Source organism: Micromys minutus, assembly GCF_963924665.1.
Source record: "Micromys minutus genome assembly, chromosome: X".
Lineage (NCBI taxonomy): Eukaryota > Metazoa > Chordata > Mammalia > Rodentia > Muridae > Micromys > Micromys minutus.
In genome coordinates, this window is record NC_137970.1 from 111,709,801 (window position 1) to 111,732,575 (window position 22,775).

At 39.2% G+C, this 22,775-nt stretch overlaps 1 protein-coding gene across 3 annotated transcripts in view; it reads left to right on the forward strand.

Moving 5' to 3' along the window:
- The window catches only part of SAGE1 (sarcoma antigen 1), a 53,033-nt gene that overhangs the window by 25,482 nt on the left and 4,776 nt on the right, over window positions 1-22,775 (forward strand). The window contains exons 4-15 of one of the 3 annotated variants that reach the window (XM_080909897.1): window positions 47-136; window positions 347-530; window positions 783-911; window positions 3,037-3,200; window positions 6,049-6,201; window positions 9,700-9,832; window positions 13,957-14,051; window positions 15,057-15,167; window positions 17,378-17,596; window positions 18,600-18,723; window positions 20,128-20,270; window positions 21,999-22,230. In XM_080909897.1, coding sequence (XP_080766023.1) covers window positions 47-136; window positions 347-530; window positions 783-911; window positions 3,037-3,200; window positions 6,049-6,201; window positions 9,700-9,832; window positions 13,957-14,051; window positions 15,057-15,167; window positions 17,378-17,596; window positions 18,600-18,723; window positions 20,128-20,270; window positions 21,999-22,230 — 1,777 coding nt within the window. Of the gene's footprint in view, window positions 1-46; window positions 137-346; window positions 531-782; window positions 912-3,036; window positions 3,201-4,479; window positions 4,567-6,048; window positions 6,202-9,699; window positions 9,833-13,956; window positions 14,052-15,056; window positions 15,168-17,377; window positions 17,597-18,599; window positions 18,724-20,127; window positions 20,271-21,998; window positions 22,231-22,775 lie in introns of those variants that run through there. The other 2 variants (XM_080909898.1, XM_080909899.1) reach the window with 2 other exon arrangements.

Genomic DNA, 22,775 nt, shown 5'->3' on the forward strand with positions numbered 1-22,775 from the left:
TATCTTACTTTACATAACTCTAATGTTTTTTTAAAATATATTTTAGGGGAGAAATCCATTTTTTTTAGAGCCGTCTATTTTAATTACCATCACAGATGGAAACAAGTTAACAAGTACTGCTAGCGTTCAAGAAGAGGTGAGATATAATTTTTAAATTTTTACTTAAATAGCAGAGAACATACAGCTATTTCTGTGGGAGGCATGTATTTCTAGTTAAGAATAACGTTTGCACCAGTCTATCTTGGTAATCCTTGAGAGATGGCTTAGTTCTGCTGAGTTCCAATCTATCTTTCTTCATTTTGATGTGGGCTGTTATGATGAACCTTTTCAAATTTTGCCTTGTCAGCTTCATCTTCCTTTGAATTCTCCTCTGCCTGGAAGTGAACTAACCAAAGAACCTTTTCGTTGGGATCAAAGGTTATTTGCCCTGGTGTTGCGTTTGCCTGGCGTGGCTTCTACTGAACCAGAGCAGCTAGGGAGTGTTCCAAGTGATGAATCGGCCATCACGCAGATGTGCGAGGTCACAGGAGGTACAAGTGTTGTGTCATGTCTCTGAAGGAAGAACAGTGGGTAGGAAAGTAGAGCTCTTACTAAACGCCATAGCTAGCCTTTGCTTGCTTGTCTTTGAAACCTGGGAAGTCAGCTGCTTAAGTTCATGCCACATTCCTGCTGCTGCAGCTGTGCTGGTTCTAAATTGGATTTCAGGGTTTCAGATGCTTGTGTTGGGAACCAGTATTTGGTTTGATCAAACAGTGAGCTCTTTATTTTTCTCTCTGGCATAGGTCGCTCCTACTGTGTGAGAACACAAAGGATGTTAAATCAGTGTTTAGAATCATTAGTTCAAAAAGTACAGAGTGGTGTAGTTATTAACTTTGAAAAAACAGGACCAGATCCACTTCCTGTTGGAGAAGGTACAGTAATTGGTTTTTTTTTTTTTTTTTTTTTTTTTTGTTCTTAACAACCACATTTTTAGACCATAAATATTGTGTGGAAGAATGATCCGAGATTAGAAGACATTAATCATGCAGCAGAATCTTTTAGTAGCCATATGTATTCCAGTCATTGAGAATATCCACTCAAACAACGAATGTACGACCATCTCCCACACATGTGTTGGGTGGCAAAATGTTAGCGACCTTCATTTCATGTTAAACATCTTACTAAGAAAATGTCTATCTTCGCTGACCCCAGTTTTGGGATGATGCTTATTCATTCATTCCTTCCTTCTCTCTGCTCCCAAAATATCTGGATATCCACTATGGTGTAGCATGTGAGAAAGCGGGTCTCATTTGGGTCTTGTGACCACCAGCTAAACTATCTTTATGAAATCTGTGTTAATAACCACCCCATAGAAAAAAGTGAAAGTTTATTCAGGAACTCATTTATTGATATTTTCTTGGCCATTCTTTAACTACAGGATGTTTTGACATCTAAAAAAAAAAATACAGAAACCATAGCTAATTTTGCATAAGGAACTTAAACCATAGTGAATCTCCAGATGGCCTTTCAAGTGAATGTTTCTGTACGTGTTTCAAAGGGATCAGGGGAACTAAGTCACACCATAGTAACACAGTGCAAGACTTCCTTAAAGCTCTGCTCTTAGTTATTGTTTCTCCTTTCTCTCAGCATGCATGTGGGGGACGAACGGGACAGGGAGAGAGACTGAGATTTCACCATGATCTGACTCCCTGGTTAAGGGTGAAGGAACCCACTATACATGGCGAGAAGTGATACATTTTTGTCAAAAGCAGTGGATCTTGTGTTTCTTGACTTATTTTACTCTTTAGCTCTTGTATCCCTTTGAGAAATCATCACAAAATATAGATTCCTTTGCCTGGAGAAAAGGACTTACATCACACACATATGGTTTTATGCCTAATTTCAGGCGTTTCTTGGATTCCTAAGTTAAGAATATCTGCCAAAGAAGACTAGGGCCTCACAGCATATTTTAAATCAGCCATATATGAAGGGTGTGTTGGCAACTGACTGCCCAGTCCATAATTTTGCGTTTACTACCTTAGCATGAATGGAAATACTAGTTGGACTTGCTGTCATATAAATAGCTCAGATATTTTTTCCAGCTCCAAGTTTTTCTCTTTATCCAGAGGTTTTATATATATATATAAATGGCTGTCCCCAGTAGTGTGAACCCAACTTTAGAGGGATACTCAAATGTATTTACATGTTTCTCCTGGAACCAGTGAATCACCAAAAAAAATCTTCTGGCCTGAAGTAGTGACTTGTTGAAAATAATACCAAAATAAGGAAATCAAGCCATGTAATTTAAGAAAAATGACACTAAAATGTCCTTCCTACTTATAATTTAGACTACAAATCATGGCTTAAAAGGGTTTTTGCTTTTGTTTGGGGCAGGCAGGCAAAAGGAGTGAGCTTAGTTTAAATAATCAAAATGCACTAATGATATATTACTATACATTATCTACAGTGGCAGGATTACAAAGAATTTTAATGGTGTGTGGAAAAAATGTAAATTCTTCCATGACGACCTTGAGACATTTGCTTTATATTCCCTATCCCTGTATATACACAGATTATGTCACAGAGATGTCCTCCCTCTTCAAGTGAATTTGGAATATGTGTGATTTGCTTTTGAGGTCATTGGGTGTAGAGCAAAAATGTAAATGGGAATCTTAATCTATTTTGCTAGATCCCCCAAATTTAAAAACTATCCAGGGAACAAATGATTTCATCTGCCTAATTTGGTAACTGAATTCTTGGAAAATGACCATTGTGTTGTGATATGTTTATTTATCTAAGTCACAGAAAATATGAAATTAGTTTTATTTTTGACAGAACTTCATATTCTCATAGTGGATGAAGAATGTGGGCAGCATTGAGTTAAAGGGCGAATTAGATCAAAGATGTCTCGAGAGAAAGCAGAAATCCTTGGGTGGTCACTGCTCTTCTGTCCTTCGTTTTACATAAACCATAGTTTTGGTTTTAAATTTGTCCTTTGCCTGAAACTGAAAATTGTGTAAAAGCAGCCATGACTTCTGACACGTATCTCTCTTGTAGACACACTGATGGATTCGTGTAGGCCAGGCAACTTATTTGCTGCTCAACCCTGGTACAGTTGTCACAAACTCATCTATGTACGACCTAATTCTAAAACTGGGGTTCCTGTTGGACATTGGCCAATTCCAGAATCTTTTTGGCCAGAACAGAATTTACCTTCACTAGTAAGTGTTATAAATTAAAAGGGTAAACACTGGACTGAGTGTTTTGTTATATGACAGTGAAGAGTCTACAATAACTTTAAGGCTTTGAAGGTGTGCGTGAGGTAAAGAGACACCTTCTCCTTAGGTTGCTGTCTCTCATTGAAAGACTAGTTCTGTGCCTTAAAGCAGAGGAAGAGTATGTTCTTTATTTTTTCATACCATTTTGTCTTGTGTACTGTTGTTGCCTTTGCCATGTGGATATTAAAGCACTGCTTTTTTTTTTTTAATTTTTCCATTTATTTAGTGTGTGAGTGTGTTACCAAAACTTGTTTGTTTGTTTGTTTGTTTATGTTTTTCAAGACAGGGTTTCTGTGTGTAGTCCTGGCTGTCCTGGAACTCTCTTTGTGGAACAGGTTGGCACATAGAGATCCTCTTGCCTCTGCCTCCTGATACCTGGTGATAAAATCTCTTCTCTGTTGATCTGGTGTGGTGCCCCAAACACTCAGGCCTTTGAAGTCTCACCAAAAGTACCCTCAGCTTTAGCTATTCAAAACAAACCTGTGGGTGTGAGCAGTGCTGTAAAATCCCTTTGAGGCCCCAAAGTTGTGGCCAGCTATATAAGTATACGTTATACATTTTGAATATGACTATTTTAACATGTTTGAAAGCAAATTAGGAGGACATTTTAATGTTTTCTCCTCACTAAAAGATACATTTTCCAAGTAGCATTTACATTTACAATCTATGTTTGCTTTTCTTATTTTTATTTTTCATGGCAATATTGGGAGTTAGGGCTTTACACGTCCTAGGCAGGTACAGCCCTACATTGAATATGGTTATTACTTTTATTTACTATGGAAAATAAAATGGAAAAATGTGATCCTAGTTTTCTTGGTTTGTTTTTGTTTTTAGTATAGAACAGAGTTTATTTAGGGACATGGGAAGGGGTGTTGAGAAGGGAAGAGAAGCAGAGAGTAGGTTGTGACCCTAGTTTTTATAGTCAATATTATTGTAAAAAATCATCTGTAACTTCTCACGCGTATTTCTCTTGTAGACACACTAGGATTCAAATGAATGTCTTCCCAAGACTGAGTTATCTTGCTTAATAAAGTGTTTCCCACTAGCCCCCATTATCCTACAAATTTGACAATTTAATTTTATGGCTGAAATTCCATTATATATGCATTTATTTTCACCATTTATTCATCTATCGATGGCCGTCTGGGTTCGTGCCATGTTTTTTTAATCAAGTGACTCTGTTTCATAGGAATTAACATTTTTTTTTACTTCTTTTCTTAAGATGGGTTCTCACTCTAGCTCAGGCTGGCTTTGAACTCACGGACAGTCCTTCTTACTCAGCTTCTCAAGTACCTATAGGCATGCCCTGGTGAGCCATTTATTTTTCAATGATTAGTGATTGTGCAATGTTTAAAACAATATCTCTAAGCAAAGGTTTGTTTTTTGGTATCTGCATTTGGGAAAGAGAGTTGGAAACTCTAGTTAGTCTTAGTAACAGAGAAGTTGGATTTTCCAGGGACAGCATTTAGGAAAACACACTCTGTTCCCTATTCTCAAGAAAAGAAAACCCGAGTAATTCATGTGTGGGCTGTGGCTAGGGATGTAGAATACAAACATGTCATTGCTCTTCTCGAATACTTTATTTGCCTGATTCAGGTAATCTATACTTTAAGTTCTAGAAATTTCCACAGTGGACTGTGTTTTCTTCTGGGTTACACTTTTGGGTTCTTATATTTGCAGACAGGAATAGCCATGGAAGGCTCAAAGAACTATATACCTTTTTGTCTTTTCTGTGGGTTAGGGAAAGGATTCCTTTGTTTTCTTCCAGGGCTCTAAGGATGCAAACCTGTCAGCTCTTAGCCCCTTCAAACCACCAAGTAAATGTCTCAGTGACAGATTTATTTATTATTGCTAGCCATGGGATTTCACTCTGGAGTTTATTGATGTTTTAAGAATGCACAGCTAAGAAATCAGAAACACTTCACAAGACTGGTTAAAATTCAATTAAGGAAAATCTAAAATAATGGGAATTCCAGTCATTAATAAATAGTTCATATTACCATCCCCCAAGTGTAGAAGGTCACTGGAGAGCTGTTTTTGGCCCATTTCATACATCTTTTAAGTTTATAAAATAAAAGCACATCTCTCAGCCTTACTGTCTTCCTGTCTCTGTAGTGTTCCCTACTTAGGCAAACCCAGTGATAAAATCTCTGTTGGTCTGGTGTGGTGCCCCAAACACTCAGGCCTTTGAAGTCTCACCAAAAGTACCCTTAGCTTTAGCTATTCAAAACAAACCTGTGGGTATGAGCAATGCTGTAAAATCCCTTTGAGGCCCTGGAAGTTGGGAACCAGATCATTCTCACTGTGTATCTTGCCCTTCCATACCTTTGCTCTTTTTTCTTTTACTTCTTAGTGGCTTGAGCTCTGCTGTTACTTCATTAGAAAAAGACATAGATTCTCCTTGCCCAGTGGTATCTCATTTATCTACGCTATGATACAGAAGACTGGAACTCAGGGTGTAAGCATCAGGAAATGCTTAAAGGTCACAGGATGGATTTGAAAGTGAGAGTTGATCCTATGGATCCTAAGGAACACAGTTCGTGTTTCACTGAAATTCTAGCTCTGGATTAAATGCTAAGTAGAGGATAGAGGTGAAGAACTTGAGTCACCACCCCCATGGAAGCCATTGGGGATTCTTAAAGCTCTAAAAACTCTTAAATACTAATCTGTATCTTAGTGATGGCTTGACCAAAATATAACAGGGCTTTTAGAATGGTTAAAATTGTGAGGTTGCTTGATATCCAATCATAATTTTCTCTCTCTCTCTCTCTCTCTCTCTCTCTCTCTTTAGCCTCCACGAACATCACATCCTGTTGTGAGGTTTTCCTGTGTTGATTGTGAACCAATGGTTATAGATAAACTTCCCTTTGACAAATATGAACTTGAACCCTCTCCCTTGACTCAGTACATCTTGGAAAGAAAATCTCCTCATACTTGCTGGCAGGTACTTATCCTTTTCTAGTGGCCAAATGTCTGTAATCATTCTGGGATCTGGTAATTGTTTATAAAAGCTTCAAAATTGGGTGTCTGTGTCTAGACAGATAGCTCGATGCTTAAGAATGCATACTGACCAGGCTTGGTGGCACTTTTAATCCTAGAACTTAGGAGGTGGAGGCAGGCTAATTTCTGAGTTCTGAGGTCTACAGAGCAAGTTCCAGGAAAGCCAGGGCCACACAGAGAAACAAACATAAAATGCATACTATGGCTAGAGAGATGGCTCAGTGGTCAAGAGCAGTGGCTGCTCATCCAGAGGTCCTGAGTTCAGTCCCTAGCAACCACATGGTGGCTCACAACCATCTGTAATGGGATCCAGTGCCCTCTTCTGTCATACAGGCATACAGAACATTGATATACATAGTTAAACCTTACAAATGTACACTAATCTTACAAAGACCCTGAGTTCACAGTTCTATTCTTCACATCAGGTGGCTCCCAGACTCTGGTGACTTTAGCCCCCAGTGATCTGATGCCATCTTTCTGACCTCTGGACTCCCCCACATGCACATACTCCTCCACACACATACATATAATTTAAAACAAAAATAGGGCCTGAAGAGATGGCTCAGCAGTTAAGAACACTTGATGTTCTTACCGAGGATACAGATTCAGTTTTTGTATTCATGTGTCATGGGACCGCTCACAGCTGTCTATAACTCCAGTTCCAGAGATCAGATGGCCTCTACTGGCCTTTGTGGTTACCAGAGATATATGTGGTGCACATACATACATACATACATACATACATACATACATACATACAGGCAAAATGCTCATACACAAAATAAAAATTAAGTTTTAAAAAAGTTAAGAAAACTTTAAAATGAAATAAATTTAAAAATCTTTTAAAAATTATTTGAAAATGTTTCAAATTTGATGATAATTATAATGTTTTTAAAAATACTATAAAATATACAACACAGGCAAGCAAACAATTTTAGAAAAGTAGGAAACATTATACTGAACTGTACATTGCAGTTTATGGAAGTAGAGTCTGAAGACGTCATCTATTCAAGGATTTGTGGTTAGGTAGACCATTTCATATCTGTTCCCCAGATTAAGACTCATTAAACCACAAGGTGTGATTCAATTCAGGTATGAGCAAGACTCTCAGCTCTTATTTTGAACTTGACAAATGAGAAGTCCTGAATATTTTGGGCCAAGAGCCAGAAACAGTGAAATTACCTTCTGTATGACTATAATGCAATTAAAATATAGTTTTGTTAGTACAAGCTCCACTGATGCAGTGTAGACTGGGAATTTGCTTAGAAGAGGCAAGTGCGGAGATACCATTCACTAGCTTTTCTAAGTCTGCACCGCATTTAGAAAGACTTGCTCATTGCCTAACAGAGTTGCCTATGGAATTTGACTTATAAAATTCTACACATGACAGTCATAGCCTTTTTATTTGGATACAGCAAAAAAAAGTCTTACATTATAAGAATGTGTGTTCCATTCCTGAGCTATAAGACCACATACCAAGCAGTGTTCTATTGACACAGAGAACTCTTTCAGACTCCCATCATCACTGATACACAGTACATATACGCTACTTGAATTCTTTCAAGATGCTAAAGCTAGTTCAAAAGAAGAGGAACAGATTTAAATCAGATGGGAAAAGTTAAGAGACAAAATTTCAACTACAGAACTGAATAGAAGTCAAACAAGAAAGATTACATATTGTATACTTGTACTTTTCTGTATAGACAGAAATCAGAATAATGTTTCTTCCTCCAGGGTAAGAAACCAGAAAGGGACACAATTGGGTTTCTTGTAATATAAACAACACCTAGGTCAAGAAACAGGACCAGCAACTCCTTCCTGTCCTTTTCTGGAATATTCACCAAGCCATAACCTTGTTTACACCTAAAATTCTACAAACGTGGACAATACCATCATCCTTGTCCTGACCTGATGTGATTGATTTGTGACTGAAAACAGAATAAACAAAGACCTAGGAAAGTCCCCAAAACCGTAGTTGAGAAGGTGTTTGAATCAAGGGGGAAGGCTCAGTCAGTAAAGTGCTTGCTCCACATCCAGGAGGGCTTCAGTTCAATCCCAGGAACCAATGATTTAAAAAAAGCCCATTGACTACATGTATCTTTAATTCTAGCATGGAGAGGTGAAGACTGAAGGGAACTCACTGGCCAACCAGGCTAGCTGAATTGTTGAGACCGAGGTTCAGTGAGAGAGTATGTCTCCAAAATTAAGGTGGAGAGCACTCGAAGACAACACTTAACATTAACCTCTAGGCCTATATGCATGCATATGCCTGTGTATACATATGCACATAAACACACACACACACACACACAATTTTATATTTTTCTTGATGTATTGTTTCTCCTTGTTCCTATGAAGCAAATATGCCCTTCTGATTATAGTTAGCTGTTTGTACTGAAGTTTGAATTGCAACAAAAATCTAAAAGAATAATTTTCAGCACTGTGTGTGTTTTATAGAGGCATCAATTACATAACATTTTTTTGGTGGCAGGTTGTTTGTTTTGTTGTTTATTAAGACAGGGTCTTTCTGCATAGCCCTGGCTGCCCTGGAACTCACTCTGTAGAATACTTTGGTCTGAAGCTCACAGAGCCCCACCTGACTTTGCCTTCTGAGTGTTGTAACTAAAGTCATGTACCACCACACCATATTTTTTGCAATAACTAAATTTAAGAGGGATTTCCTGAACTTGGGTGATATTGCTGTTATGAAGAGCTAGTGTGGTAAGTGGCTGATGTTAAGGAAATCCTCCCAAAGGTCTTTGTGAAGGGATAGAACCTCTCGAAAAGTGAACACTGGTGACCGCATTCGGACCAAAGAGTTGAACAAGGAGCACAAATAAAGCATGGTGGTCGGAGGATCCTGCAGGGTATCTCAAGTGTATGGAAGCTGACAATATAATACATACCAGCTCAGAACCAAAAGAATCCAAATAACACTCTAGCCTTTAAGTCTGATGTAGCCAAGAAAATGCATTCCAGATAGAAAGAAAGCATCTCCCAGCTGCCTTGGAAAATTTACAATTGTTTCTATCTACGCATAGGTTACTCAATATTTATTGAGTGAAAATTCGAGACAATAGTAGCATGTGTGAGGGCAGCTTACATAAACATATAAATGGCCTTTCTTTTTGGAATACTATTTCCGCATCATCATACTAACCAAGCGTATTTCCGGGTCTTACTGGTGTGTCCCTAGCAACATCTGGGGTACATCATTCTGAGTGGCTACCATATCATCTAGTTTCACTTGTAATATAATTATGGAGTATCTATACTTTGAATATTCATATTTAAGTACTTTATTTTTACATAACCCTATGCAAAAAATACCTATTTTTGGAAGTGATGTACCCCAGCAGTTGCTATGGAGTGTTACTATGTGCTTGGCTTTATGTAAAAATGATTATTACCATAACTGTACATTGTTTCATGTTCTTCATAGGTGTTCGTTACCAGCAGTTCAAAATACAATGAGCTTGGATATCCATTTGGTTATTTAAAAGCTAGTACGACTTTAACTTGTGTAAACCTCTTTGTGATGCCTTACAACTACCCAGTTTTACTTCCTCTTTTAGGTGAGTAAAATATGTGTTACTTAATCAACTTTAAAATATGGCAGAAATGCTAGGTAGATAAAAGCTGAATAAGCATTTCAAATTCCATCAGAGAGCAACCAGAATAAGTGTGTAAAAACTGGTTTGGAAAGATAGAGCTACATTCTTTTCCACTTTTTTTTTTTTTGTTTGTTTGCACATCAAATAGATACCTGATTGTTGCTCTACAAAGTGCAAGCTCTAGTAATCACCCTCCCTTCTCTATGCTTAGCTTATCTTTAGATGAGCTTGACTGCCCTAGAAAACTAGTGTGTGTATGTGTGTGTGTTTTACATGCCCATGTGTATACGTATTGTGAAGGCCATAGGTTGATGTCAGATATCTTTCTGAATCACTTGAATAGCTATATCTGTTTATAGTAATACCATACTACATTACCGTGCTACATGTATTTACATTTCAGATGTTGTCCCCTTTCCCCTCACTCCCATCCCCCCTCCCCTCCCATTGCCTCCATGAGATGCTCCCTCTCCCAAAAACCCTCTCCACCTCAGTGCCTTGGCATTCCCCTACACTGGGAAAAGGAGCCTTCACTGAACCAAAAGCCTCTCCTCCCATTGATGCCAGACAAAGCTATCCTCTGCTACATATGCTACTGGGGCCATGGGTCTCTCCATGTGTGCTCAATAGTTGGTGTTTTAGTCCCTGGGAGTTGTGGAGGGTTTGGTTGGTTGATAATGTTGTTCTTCTCATGAGGTTGTAAACCCTTTTAGCTCCTTCAGTCTTTTCTCTAGCTTCCTCACTGAGGTCCCCTTGTTCAGTCTGATAGTTAGCTGCAAACATCCTCCTCTGTATCAGTATGGCTCTGGCAGAGCCTCTGAGGAGGCATCCATATCAGGCTCCTGCCAGTAAGCACTTGGCATCAGCAATAGTGCCTGAGTTTGGGGGCTGCATAATTTTTACAAAATTTGACCACAGCACTACTATTAATATGCAATGTATTTTTAAAAGGCAGTACTTTGTTGATATTTAAGAAATTTAAAAGTAGGTCATCATAAATAAATCAGCATGGTTGCTGTGTATATTTTAGCCACTTTAATTTTTAGTCCAGTATGAACATATCTTCTTTGTAAGAGCTGCTACTAGTAGAAAGTATTGGATCTATGCTAGAGGATAGTAAGATTACAAATAAAGGGGATGGGGGCTTGCTGCTCTTCCAGAAGAGGCAGGTTCCCTAGCTTACAACTATCTAGAACTCCAGTTCTAAGGATATGATGCCCTCTACTGGCGTCTGAGAGCACTGCATGAACATGATACACAAGCAGACATGTTGGCAACAGTCATGCGCATAAATAGAAATAAATAAATCTTTCTCAGATTACTAATAAAATATGTTTCTATTTTATGTAATGTCTCCCCTATCTTAAATATGTCCTTATGATCTCAGTTTCCACAAATATATAGTTAAGAAAATGGTGTAATTTTTATTTAGACCGTAAATAGTGTTAGAAAAGTATACTTTTGGCCCATTTTATTGCACTAGGATTGACATTCAAAAAGCTATATATAACGAAACATCACTACAATTTATGTTCTAAATGTGCCCCATTCATCTCTTTCAAAGGTTTTCTTTATTATTATTATTATTTTTGTAAAAAAAGAATTTACCATCGGATCTGCTCCCTGAATAAAATTTCTGTATACAAAACACTGGCTAGTGGATAGAGTTTAGGGATCCATTTTTTTTAAAGAATTATTTATTTATTTTATATATAAGCACACTGTAGCTGTCATCAGACACACCAGAAGAGGGCATCGAATCTCATTACAGATGGCTGTGAGCCACCATGTGGTTGCTGGGATTTGAACTCAGGGCCTCTGGAAGAACAGTCAGTGCTCTTAACCTCTGAGCCACCTCTCCAGCTCCAGAGCTTAGGGATTCTTATGGAAGAATAAGAGGAATTACTGTGGGCCCCATAGGGTATAGGAATTCCATGGGAAGATCAACAGAGTCAGCTAGCATGGATCCTTGGGGCTGTGAGAGTCTGAACCAAACCAAAGAGTATGCATGGGCTGGACCTAGGCCTCCCTACACATATGTAGCAGATGTGCAGCTTGGTCTTCACGTGGGTCCTGAACATTTGGAGCAGGGGCTGTCCCAAAAGCTGTTGCCTGTGAAATGTGTGCTAGATGGACTACCTCAACTGGGCTCAGTGGGAGAGGAAGTACCTAGTCTGGCACTTGAAGTGCCAGGGTGGAAGGAGACGGGGGTGGGGGGCACTCACTCAGAGGAGAAGGGAGGGGGAATGAGTGAAGGATTGTGGGAGGGGATTAAATAAAAAAAGACACTGTTACTAAGTATAGGCACTGTGCTGGAGGATGTTACACTGTAGGAAAGGAAGGAGACATACGAGGACAAATAAGGACACTCAACCATCTTTCAAGCTCTATCCTTACTGTTTCTAACAATGTCAAATGCTTTATCTAGAAGCTGATTTAGTCTATTTCTTGTCAGTTTTTTTTTTCATTGTTAGGGATCAAACGCAAGCTCTTGAGCAGACTAGGCAAGTGCTCTCCTACTGAGCTACATCCTAGCTCTTGTAGACTTCCACACAATTGCCCAATGACTTCAAGGAACAGCACAGTATAGCAGGGTTTCACTGAGTCCTGTTATTATGGAAATGGCCTGTAAAGGGCTCAGTCAGGGATGCTTCCTATCCTTTCTGCTTTTATCTACCCTACAGGGGAAAAAAAAACCTGGTTTTATGACTTTGCAAATTTATTGAAATTTGTTTCAGCAGAAGTAAATAATTTATTAGGGCAATAAAGAGGAAAAAAGTATACAGTTGCTGCCTTCATAGTCTGTGTGGCAGACAGATGTTCACGGCTGGGGAGACCATTTGGAATTATTAAGTTAGAAATCTTTTTCTCACAATGGAAGGAGATAAAGGGGGTATTTGGAAGTTTTCATACAGTAAGCATAATGTGTGTATTTATATTTCTAAAATAATTGTACTTAAATGTTAAAAGATAGGGAACGTCTGCATATTTAAGGTAAATACCTTGAGTTATGGGAGTGCACATAGTGTTCAAGAGGTACGTTAAACCAGATGTGGTGCATGTCTGTAATCCCAGCAGTTGGCTGGCTGAAGCAGAAGGATGATAATGAAGGGAGCCCGGCTAGGTACATTTAAGCCTTATCTAGGCTACTAGTCTGGGAGTATACACAAGCCATGGTATCTGTGTGGAAGTCAGAGGAATCTGTGTTCTTCTTTCTACCATGTGTCTCTGAGGTATTGGCTCCACTGCAAACACTATACTTGCTGAGCCATCTCACTGGGTCCCACCCTCTTTGGATTTTCTTTGTTGGTTTGATTGCCCACCCTGTCCCAAACAGGGCTTCTCTGTGCATTCCTGGATGTCCTGGAACTTGCTCTGTAGATCAGGCTGGTCTCGAACTCAGAGATCCACCTGCCTCTCCTGAGATTGAAGGCCTGTGCCACCTTGCCTAGCCCACCCTCTGGTTTTAAACCAAAGAAACATTTGTCAACCAGTGACTATGGATCACTCCAGGCGAAAATCATTATATTAGAATTATTAATGCATAACACAGCAGGAAAATATTGCAAGCAGATCCAAATTAGTATTATATTCTAATATTAGACCATATAAGTTTAGCAAATGGAAGATGGATGTATAATTGATCATTTATTTCATTATTTAGATATTCACAATAGATATGCTTTTTGACTTATAATGGGGTTAAGTCTAATAAACAATATCTAAGTCCAAAAATGCCCCTATTGCCCCTAAGGTCCAGAGCATCATTGCATAGCTTTGGTTTGGGAGAAAGTTCTGTACTGTATATCCTGAGGCTGAGGAATGACATCACCTTAAAAGTTGAAATGTGGTTGCTACTGAATAGAATATATTACTTTCCTACCATCTTTAAATTGTTTTAAATCTTAAATTAACCTGTTGAAGACCATTTTATATAACTTTGGTAGGTATAACAACCAGGAAAGATGATCAGATTAATGTTCATTTAATGTGGATAAGATCCAATTTCTAGATGTTAGATGTTTGAATTTTAGATCTTGCAAGCTGGTTCTAGGCTAACATAATACTTGATTTTTGTGTTGCAGATGACTTGTTTAAAGTTCACAAGCTTAAGCCAAATCTGAAGTGGCGACAGGCTTTTGACAGCTACTTAAAAACTCTGCCTCCATACTACTTAATAGTATGTATTTTTGTGTGTGTATATATAATATATGTATTATGTAAACTGTCACTGATGATTCTTGTTGTAAGGAATAAGGAATCAAAAACATTACCCCTGCAAGAAGATAACTATCTTTTTACTTTACAAACATTTGTGTCGTCATTGTCTTCTCAAATTATATGTACGAGTTTAGAGGTGACATGACGGCACAAAAGAGCATTGTCTTTCTCTCTTTCCTTCATTTTTAACTGCCATGGTCATTGTTGTAAACATATCTATGTTTCTCTTATTACAACTAACCTTACCCAACTGTAACTCTGGAATGTAAGAACAAAGAATGTCTTAGTTCATGCACACCAGCTTCCCTTTTGAACTCTAGAAGCTCAGTGTGGCATTTCACTCACTCTTTAAACAAAATTTGGAAGAAATTATAGTTCTTTATTGCCAGTTCAATGCATCCTTGACACAACAGTAATGCGGATGCATTGGCATTCGAGAGGATCCAAGGAGGAGCAAACATGACTTGGCTTCATTCTGTTTGTTATACTTTGAGAAAACTAAGCACAAAGATTCTGGACTGGTCCTGCAATCGAGCCGATCAAGGCCATTTCAAAGGTCGTTGTCATAACTTAATGCCACATTTCTAGAGGTTAAAAGGCAGAGTCTTCAATGGGACCACGGCTGGGAGGGGAAGTGGGGTGTGTTGCTCTTTGCCATGGCAAGTGTGGGTTCTGCGATCTGATGCAGTGGGAAGTGATTTGATGCTGGGACTTAAGACTGAAAGCAATGTACTTGTTTGCATTGGCTGCTACTGGCTCTTCTTACCCACTCTCTTCTGATTTTTTTTCTGCTCCTTACTTCTCTGCTATTTTCATTGCCACTTTTTAATGTTCCATGTTTGGTTTTATGTGCAGCACCTTGACTTCTAAGAAATGAATCATGTCCCCTTGCCCCTTATAACTGAACTTTTGAGTATTTAAGATTTATTCTATTCTTACTGTTGTGTATTTTGTTTCCTTATAGCCATTAAAGAAAGCACTAAGGATGATGGGAGCTCCAAATCTGATATCAGATAATTTAGATTGTGGACTTAGTTACAGTGTTATCTCTTACCTTAAAAAACTCAGCCAACAGGTAGTATTGGTAAAAACAAACAAACCAAAATCCTTTGCCCTCAGCAGTGCATTTCCTTATTCTTTAGTGTAATTGTAACTTTTCAAATTAAATGTGTATATATCTCTACACTTTATGGATTAGTAATAATGTGATTATCTATGGCTTCTAGCTTTACCATTAAACGCAGTTAAGGGTCTGTCAGTATCATCTGATGCTGTGCTATTCCTCCTTCTGCCTGCCAGTTTGTCGTGCCCAGATGCTGGCTGATATTTTGTGGCCTAAGAGGGGCAGAGGCTTAACAGGATTCTCTTGTGGGTCACATTTTGTCTGTCCTCCAACTAGTTTCTCCTCCATTCACTCGGTTGAACATCCCCCTTTTGTAAGTCTGGTGTGATTCAATACTTTGCCCACTTTTCAAGCAGCATGTTACGTTCTTATACTCACATGCTAGCCCTTGGATGAATAGCTGCCTGCTTTTCCCTGGAGAAGGGGGCACATGAGACCAGTATTCTTCAACCTGAGGGTGATAGACCCCAAGGGGACCTGGAGAGTGGAGCTCTTCCTCCTCTCTTCTTGCCCTTTATCTTTAGACCCCGCCTCATTCACCATTATTCAACTTGTCCCTTGCCTGCCCCCCTCTATTAGCACCTCATCTTCCACTCACCCCTCCTTATCATAATTCTCACTCTTACCTAGATCATTCTTGTAGGATGGAGATATTGAAAACTACTATGCTAGAGTACCATGGCCATACAGTTGTGTTGTGTGATAAATGAATGCAGCCGCTTTATGCTCTTATTCGCAAATGCTTTTTTAGGGAGGGAGTAGCATTTGCAGCAACCACAGCATTTCAAGCTGGGCATGTTTGCAAATTTGGCCTTTAGAAAACTGACTCTTAAGCAAAGTGTCAGATTTCACTAAGGGACCTAGAGGGCTCCATAATTGGGATCCTGACACACCTTGCTAGGAATGAGCAAATGCTTAAACCCACATTCTTAAGCTCATGAGAGCGTACTAGTCTAACATGCTCATAAGTGCAAGAGAAAAAAAAGGCAAACCCTGACTTTCTACCTAACGAGTTTCCTAACTCCCAGGCCTCCCTGATAATAGACTTTTGTTGTTGTAAATACCTTGGTTCTTTATCAGCCTATTGATACTTTTTAAATTTGATGTTTATATTGGGCCTTTAAGGCTTTGTTAAGGTATGGCCACAAAGGAAGAAAAGTGAACAGAGTTGAAACTATAGTGCTAGACCTTCTGGGACACACTGTATTCTTTTATTGAGTGAGCTTTCAAGAAACAGACCCTTTATCTACTTCTGTCTCATGTTATTACTTAAGAATTTGCTTGAGTTTATGATTATATGAGCTCAAACATATATGTATATGTGTACATATATATTTTTTCCAAAGTTAGTTAGGGAAAATAAATATCTCTGGCCAATCTATAAAAAAATTATTGGGAGTGTATTGAACATTAATGGAATTTTTTCTATTAGAAAAAGAAAAGATTGTTACTAATTTCTTATTCTCTAATTACTAATTTAATAGCTATGTCACCATTGTTCCCTGAACCATCTTAGATGTATTTAAAACACAAAATATGCCAAAACCCTGCTTTCATTCATTCAAGCAAAATTAATTGATAAAATGTCTTTTAAGGAGATATCCCAATGTTCATTAGTGATAAACTTTTTGAGCAGACATTAAAAGTAGTTTGCTTAGTAATATTTATTCAATTAAGCTTTAGTTTTTATAAGACTCACTGGATAATCTGTTTTTTTAAAAAATCATTTTAAATGTATTTCAGATATAATACCAGTCTGTATATGATCTGAATCTAAACAATACTTTACATGTCTAAGTACATACTTTTAAACCTTTGTGTCTGGATCCAGACTGAATGAGTTGATTTAGATTAGATTTTGCAATAAAAAGATATACTTTTTCATGCCTATGAATGAAATTCTTGCTCATGGTTTCATTTTCTCCATGAGTTGCTCATGGTTTTGACACTACCAAAGACACTTTGCATGAAGTCCTTTGTCTTTCCAGTCCCCCCTGTGTTTGCTGTGGTAGAACAGAGAAGCATACGGGAGGTTCACTTACTGTTTTTCTCTGATGTGCACATGAAAACTGTTTGGTGGGGGTCTTAAAAGTATTTTTCTTAAAGAATAAAATGATGATATGGTAGATATTTTCATAACATATTCTGTACTTCCATTTTAGACCAAACTAGAGTCAGAACGAATTCTAGCATCAGTGGGGAAGAAACCTCCCCAGGAAATTGGTATCAAAGTGAAAAATCATTCTGGAAGTGGCCTACCCTTGGCTCACAATAAGAGTTTTAGGAAACTGTTGAAAGAAATTATAGGGGACAGTGCACCAAGGCTCACGGAACTGAATACCAAAGAGTTTGCTGGCTTCCAAGTGGGCCTCTTAAACAAGGTAAATTATGACATTGAAAGGTTTGTCTCACGTTGTCTGGTACACTTGTCATTGGTGTTGCTTTAGTCGGAAACAGTGGCCTATTTTGGGGTTCTTTATTGTTGTTGTTGTTAATAGTAGTAGCATTTTGGGTTTTTGAGACAGTCTTTCTTTGTGTAGCCCTAGCTGTCCTGAAACTAGCTGTGTATACTAGGCTGGCCTTGAACTCAGAGGTCCACCTGCCTCTGCCTCTGCTAGAATTAAATATATGCACCACCAGGCACGGCTTGGAGTTAGTAATGATTAAGAAAGCCATTTTAAAATTATTCTGCCAGCACACACAAGCATGGAATTAAATGTATACAGTACATTGGCCGGTAGGAGTGGGCAGTAAACAACTGTCAAAAGTAAACTAGAGAGGAAGCTGCAGTAGGCAGGCAGATCCTCGGCACCTATGTCAGGGGTAGTAGCAGCAAGTAGTGAGGGGATGAAGAGGCTCTGCACAGCTTGGAGAAAGCCTGAGCCAGACCACGTGACACTTCTGGCCCCAGGCTTTTGATTGGAGGAAGTGAAGGTGCTCAGAGCAGCTGGGCCCACAGCCAGCAGCCTGGCTTGTACTCAGGGCCGAAGCCGGCTCCAAGGGCACTGCAGTGAAGCCCTAAGCCAGTTTCGCACAGTGTCCAGTCAGCAGTTGCAGTCTTGTAGGGAGGTGACTGCATTCCTCCTCACCGCCTGCTGGGGGAAGAGATGTAGGTTATAAGCAGTAACAGTGCGAAGCAGCTATAGGTACATGTAAATTGGAATTTTAAGTAGTATACTTGAAAACTGATATTCCTAGTGACTATAATGACTTCTGGGCATCTTAGCATTCAGAATCATAAATTGAAGTTTTCTACTGCACAAAAATGGCTCCACCCAGTTCTATTAAATATTCTCTTCACTAAAACTTTAAGAGAGTTAGGTATTATTACATTTCTTTATTTAAAAGCCTTAGGAATAACTGAGATTGTTTTATTTGAAATAGGATTTGAAACCTCAGACATATAGAAATGCTTATGATATTCCGCGCAGAGGACTTTTAGACCAGTTGACCCGAATGAGATCCAATCTACTGCAAACTCGGAAGTTTATTGTTGGACAAGATGAAGGTAACTGAGCAGTGGCCTACTTTTCACTGGGAGACCAGCAGACAAGACTCCCATAACAGTCTTCAGTGCAGACTGATGCTGTAATGTGTTAATGTGTACAAAGTTCACATTCACTCAAACGCTTCCTCTCCTCAGTTTCCATCCCCCTCAGGGCAGGTATGTGGTCATCAGCTCTGTGTGGTCACTCGAGCAGAGAGCAAACCTCAGAATCTCCCAAGATATATACTGATGTGTGCCCATTTGAAGAGCAGGCATTTTAATAGTTTGCTCGAGCAGGTTTAGCCCACTGGAAAGCACCAGAACGTAGGTCTGTCAGATTTCCAAACCTGTATACTCAGACATTGATTGTGTCCAGCCTGCTGCGAAAAAGTCAGTAAAAACCTGCTCTCCATAGAGGAAGGAACTCTAGTCATATCCAGGAATGTTGGGGCTGTTTGCAATTTTTCTTTATTCTATTTTGTTAATTTTGAATGGGGGTCAGGGACTGGAGAGATGGCGCAGTGGTTAAGAGCACTCAGTGCTCTTCCAGAGGTCCTGAGTTCAACCACATGGTGGCTCACGACCATCTGTAATAATTCTTTAAAATTTTTTTGAATGGGGGTCATTGGTCCACAGAGATGAACAAACCCCTAGCCAGTTAGTTATCTGCGTGTGTGTGTGTGTGTGTGTGTGTGTGTGTGTGAACCAAGGTGCTCTGTGTGACAAAACAGGACCATAAAGAGATGGGCATGGTTGCTCAGCACTCAAGAGCCTGAGTCTGGAGGAGTCTACACATCTGAGGCCAGCCCGTGCTACACAGTGAGACTCCTTTCCAGAAAATAGAGAGAGGGGCTGTCGAGGTGGCACAGCAGTTAAGAACATTGGCTCCTCTTAGAAGAAACCCTGGTTCAGTTCCCAGTACCCAAGAATGGGGGCTGGACATGGACATTTCTATTGGCCATGACTTCAGCTCCAGGGGAGCTGGCACCTTCTTCTGGATTCTGCAGACACCAGGCATGTATGCAGTGCATATACATACATGCAGGCAAAACGTACATGCAAAATGAAAATAAATCATTATTTTCTAGAAAACTAGTACCAGAACTCCATGGTGTCTAGGTGCTTGAAAATGGAGAAAGTACACAGAGTTTTGAATTCAAGTGGTATGCGGGAAGCCAGTGCATTCTTACATGGTGTTGGGAAGTAGAGAAGTGCTCTGGTCCTTGTGAAGTGAGTCTGTGGCATTATAGTAACTGTTGACCACTGATTAGTATAAACAAAGATGCTGGTTGCTGGAATACTAGATTTATGATTTCAGACTATAATGCCAAGCCACATGCTGCTGAGACAGCTATGATAATATCTTTTCTAAAGGACCATATACTTCAGCTATAATTATCAATTTCTCTGCTGGTTACTTTACAGATTCGCTTCATAGCGTCCCAGTTGCACAAATGGGTAACTATCAGGAATATCTAAAGATGCTGGCTTCTCCACTACGAGAGATCGATCCAGATCAACCAAAACGACTGCATACTTTTGGCAATCCATTTAAGCAAGATAAGAAGGTAGTATACCTATTTCTGTGTCCGCAATATTTTTTTGCTATAACTCTTTCTGTTTTAGCCAGATGGATACAAATCAGAAGTAAATATAACACCAAAACCTCTGTGTGGATTGAAAGTGGAGTCTCCTAATGCAAGTTGTGTTCGTTGAATAAAATAATAGCTGTTATTTGTTGAATACATACTAGGAGTTGATGTTTTAAATGATTATGTTTGCAGCCGGATGTGTTTTGAAAGCTTGCATCTACTCTGTAATAAGAAGATATCTAGGCTTAAATTAGCTGTCAAAACTGTGATATGGCTGACAAAGCCAGGATTTGAGCCTACATCTTTCTGGATCTACATTCTGTATTCATTCATAGAACCACACACTAATTCTTTTTGATATAGAGAATACTAAGTGTTTCCTCCATTTCCATGAACAGCTCTGTCCTGTTCTCTCTCTCTCTCTCTCTCTCTCTCTCTCTCTCTCTCTCTCTCTCTCTCTCTGTGTGTGTGTGTGTGTGTGTGTGTGTGTGTGTAAAACACTACTGACTAGATCATTTAATGATAAAAAGAAATGGGCTTATAACTACACACTTCTTTCTATAAATGAACATGGATATAAATCATGGATGTATTTTCTCTCTCTCTCTCTCTCTCTCTCTCTCTCTCTCTCTCTCTCTCTCTTATAAAACTGAACTAAAATGTATTCCAACTTATGCCAATTCTTAGTTAATTAAAAATTTTTAATCTTTTTGTTGCGCCTTGATTTTTGTCATGTAACACTGGGGATAATAACTGCCGCAGAGTGACAGCCTTGTGGGCTACTGAGTCATACATCCACACTGTTTAGAATATTACTGAGCAGGTGCTAAACGCTTGGTAAAAATGCTGTGTCTTCTTTTGTATGGCTAATGGGGGGAGAACATCCTTTAGAAAAATATTTTTGCCATGATATTTCCAAGTTATAAGGCATATTATTGAGCTGTCTATGAGGGCAGCAGGTTTTACCTAAGATAAGGTATTACTGACTCTCATTTTCATCTATTCTCACGAGTCAACAGCCCCTCATTTTCCGATGAGTGCCAAGATAGACGGGCATGTTTGAATCTGTATTTGAGGTTGTTTCTGAGGGAATTCTGTTCTCACATCTGCCTACCATATACCATCTGCATGCACTGCCCTGCAGGAATCATCAGTGCTTCTTAGAGCCTTAAAAAGGCCTAGTAAAAGATGGTGTTGTACTACTTTAAAAAGGTTGACTGAGTCAGGAACATGACTCAGCAGTTAAGAGCACTTGCAGAAGACCCAGGTCTGATTCCTAGCACCTATATTAGGTGGCTCACTGCTTCAGTTCCAGGGGAATCTGATACCCCCTTCGGGGCTCCCTGGGCACTTACACACACCATGCACACAAGCATGCATGTTATACATTTCTTTTAAAAGAGTTTTAAGGATGACTACGGTTTTCTCTCATTCTGGTCATTTTGAGACTCTCGGTTAACCTTAGACAGAGACCTGCATGTTCCTTCTCTCCTTGTTCCACTTAAACAGGGTTGCATTTTCTGATTTCTGATAACGGAGTTGCTATACGGATTGTACTTAGGGTTAATCTAAATGATGCAGCACATGGCTAAGGAAGTGTGTGTATGAAAAGTACTTGAGTGATTATCTTGTTTGTTTGTTGAGAGTTGAATTTATGTTTTAAATCAGCTATGTCCATTGATCTATTTATTTATTCATTTTTAGGGAATGATGATCGATGAAGCCGATGAGTTTGTAGTTGGGCCACAAAACAAAGTGAAACGTCCTGGAGAACCCAACAGTCCTATGTCATCTAAGCGAAGGCGGAGTTCCCTGCTGTTGAGGAAACCACAAACACCACCTACTGTAACTAACCACGTGGGAGGAAAAGGACCGCTCTCAGCCTCGTGGTTTTCGTCTTGTCCAAACCTCATAAAACACACCTTTGTACATCCAGGTATAGAGGTTGTGATTTCCTTATGGCTCCTAGAGGACTAACATGTTAAAAATGTCATTTTCCTTTGTACCTCTTATTAAAGCATCTGTGGGGGCAGAGACCCTGATTCAATGATTTTTATGAATAGAGAAAAAATGAGTGGAGAAAAAAAATCTATAGTTAACATAGTAATTAACATAATATTAACCACATAATTAGTGATTAACACATGCATAGTAAGTATCCTCACGGTGGCTGGTACAAAAATGAGGAGCTCTGAGCATGTCTGCTTGTAACCGTTTGGATCAATATGGAAGGCTGGGGAGATGAAGCAAGTTTTTATGGTGGTGGGGCAGGAGGCTCAGTATCAAGAGGTCTAATTGGCCGTTGTTCTTTGTCTGGTCCTATCCATGACTGAACTGCTGCCGTCTGGGGTCTACCTCCTTGACTTCACTGGAACAACCCACAAGGTCACCAATGCTTTGTGTCCATTGCCGTTCCTTCTCAATAGTGTTTGACTGAGTTGTTCCTGTCCTCTCTGGAAAAGGATTTCTCCTCCAGCCATC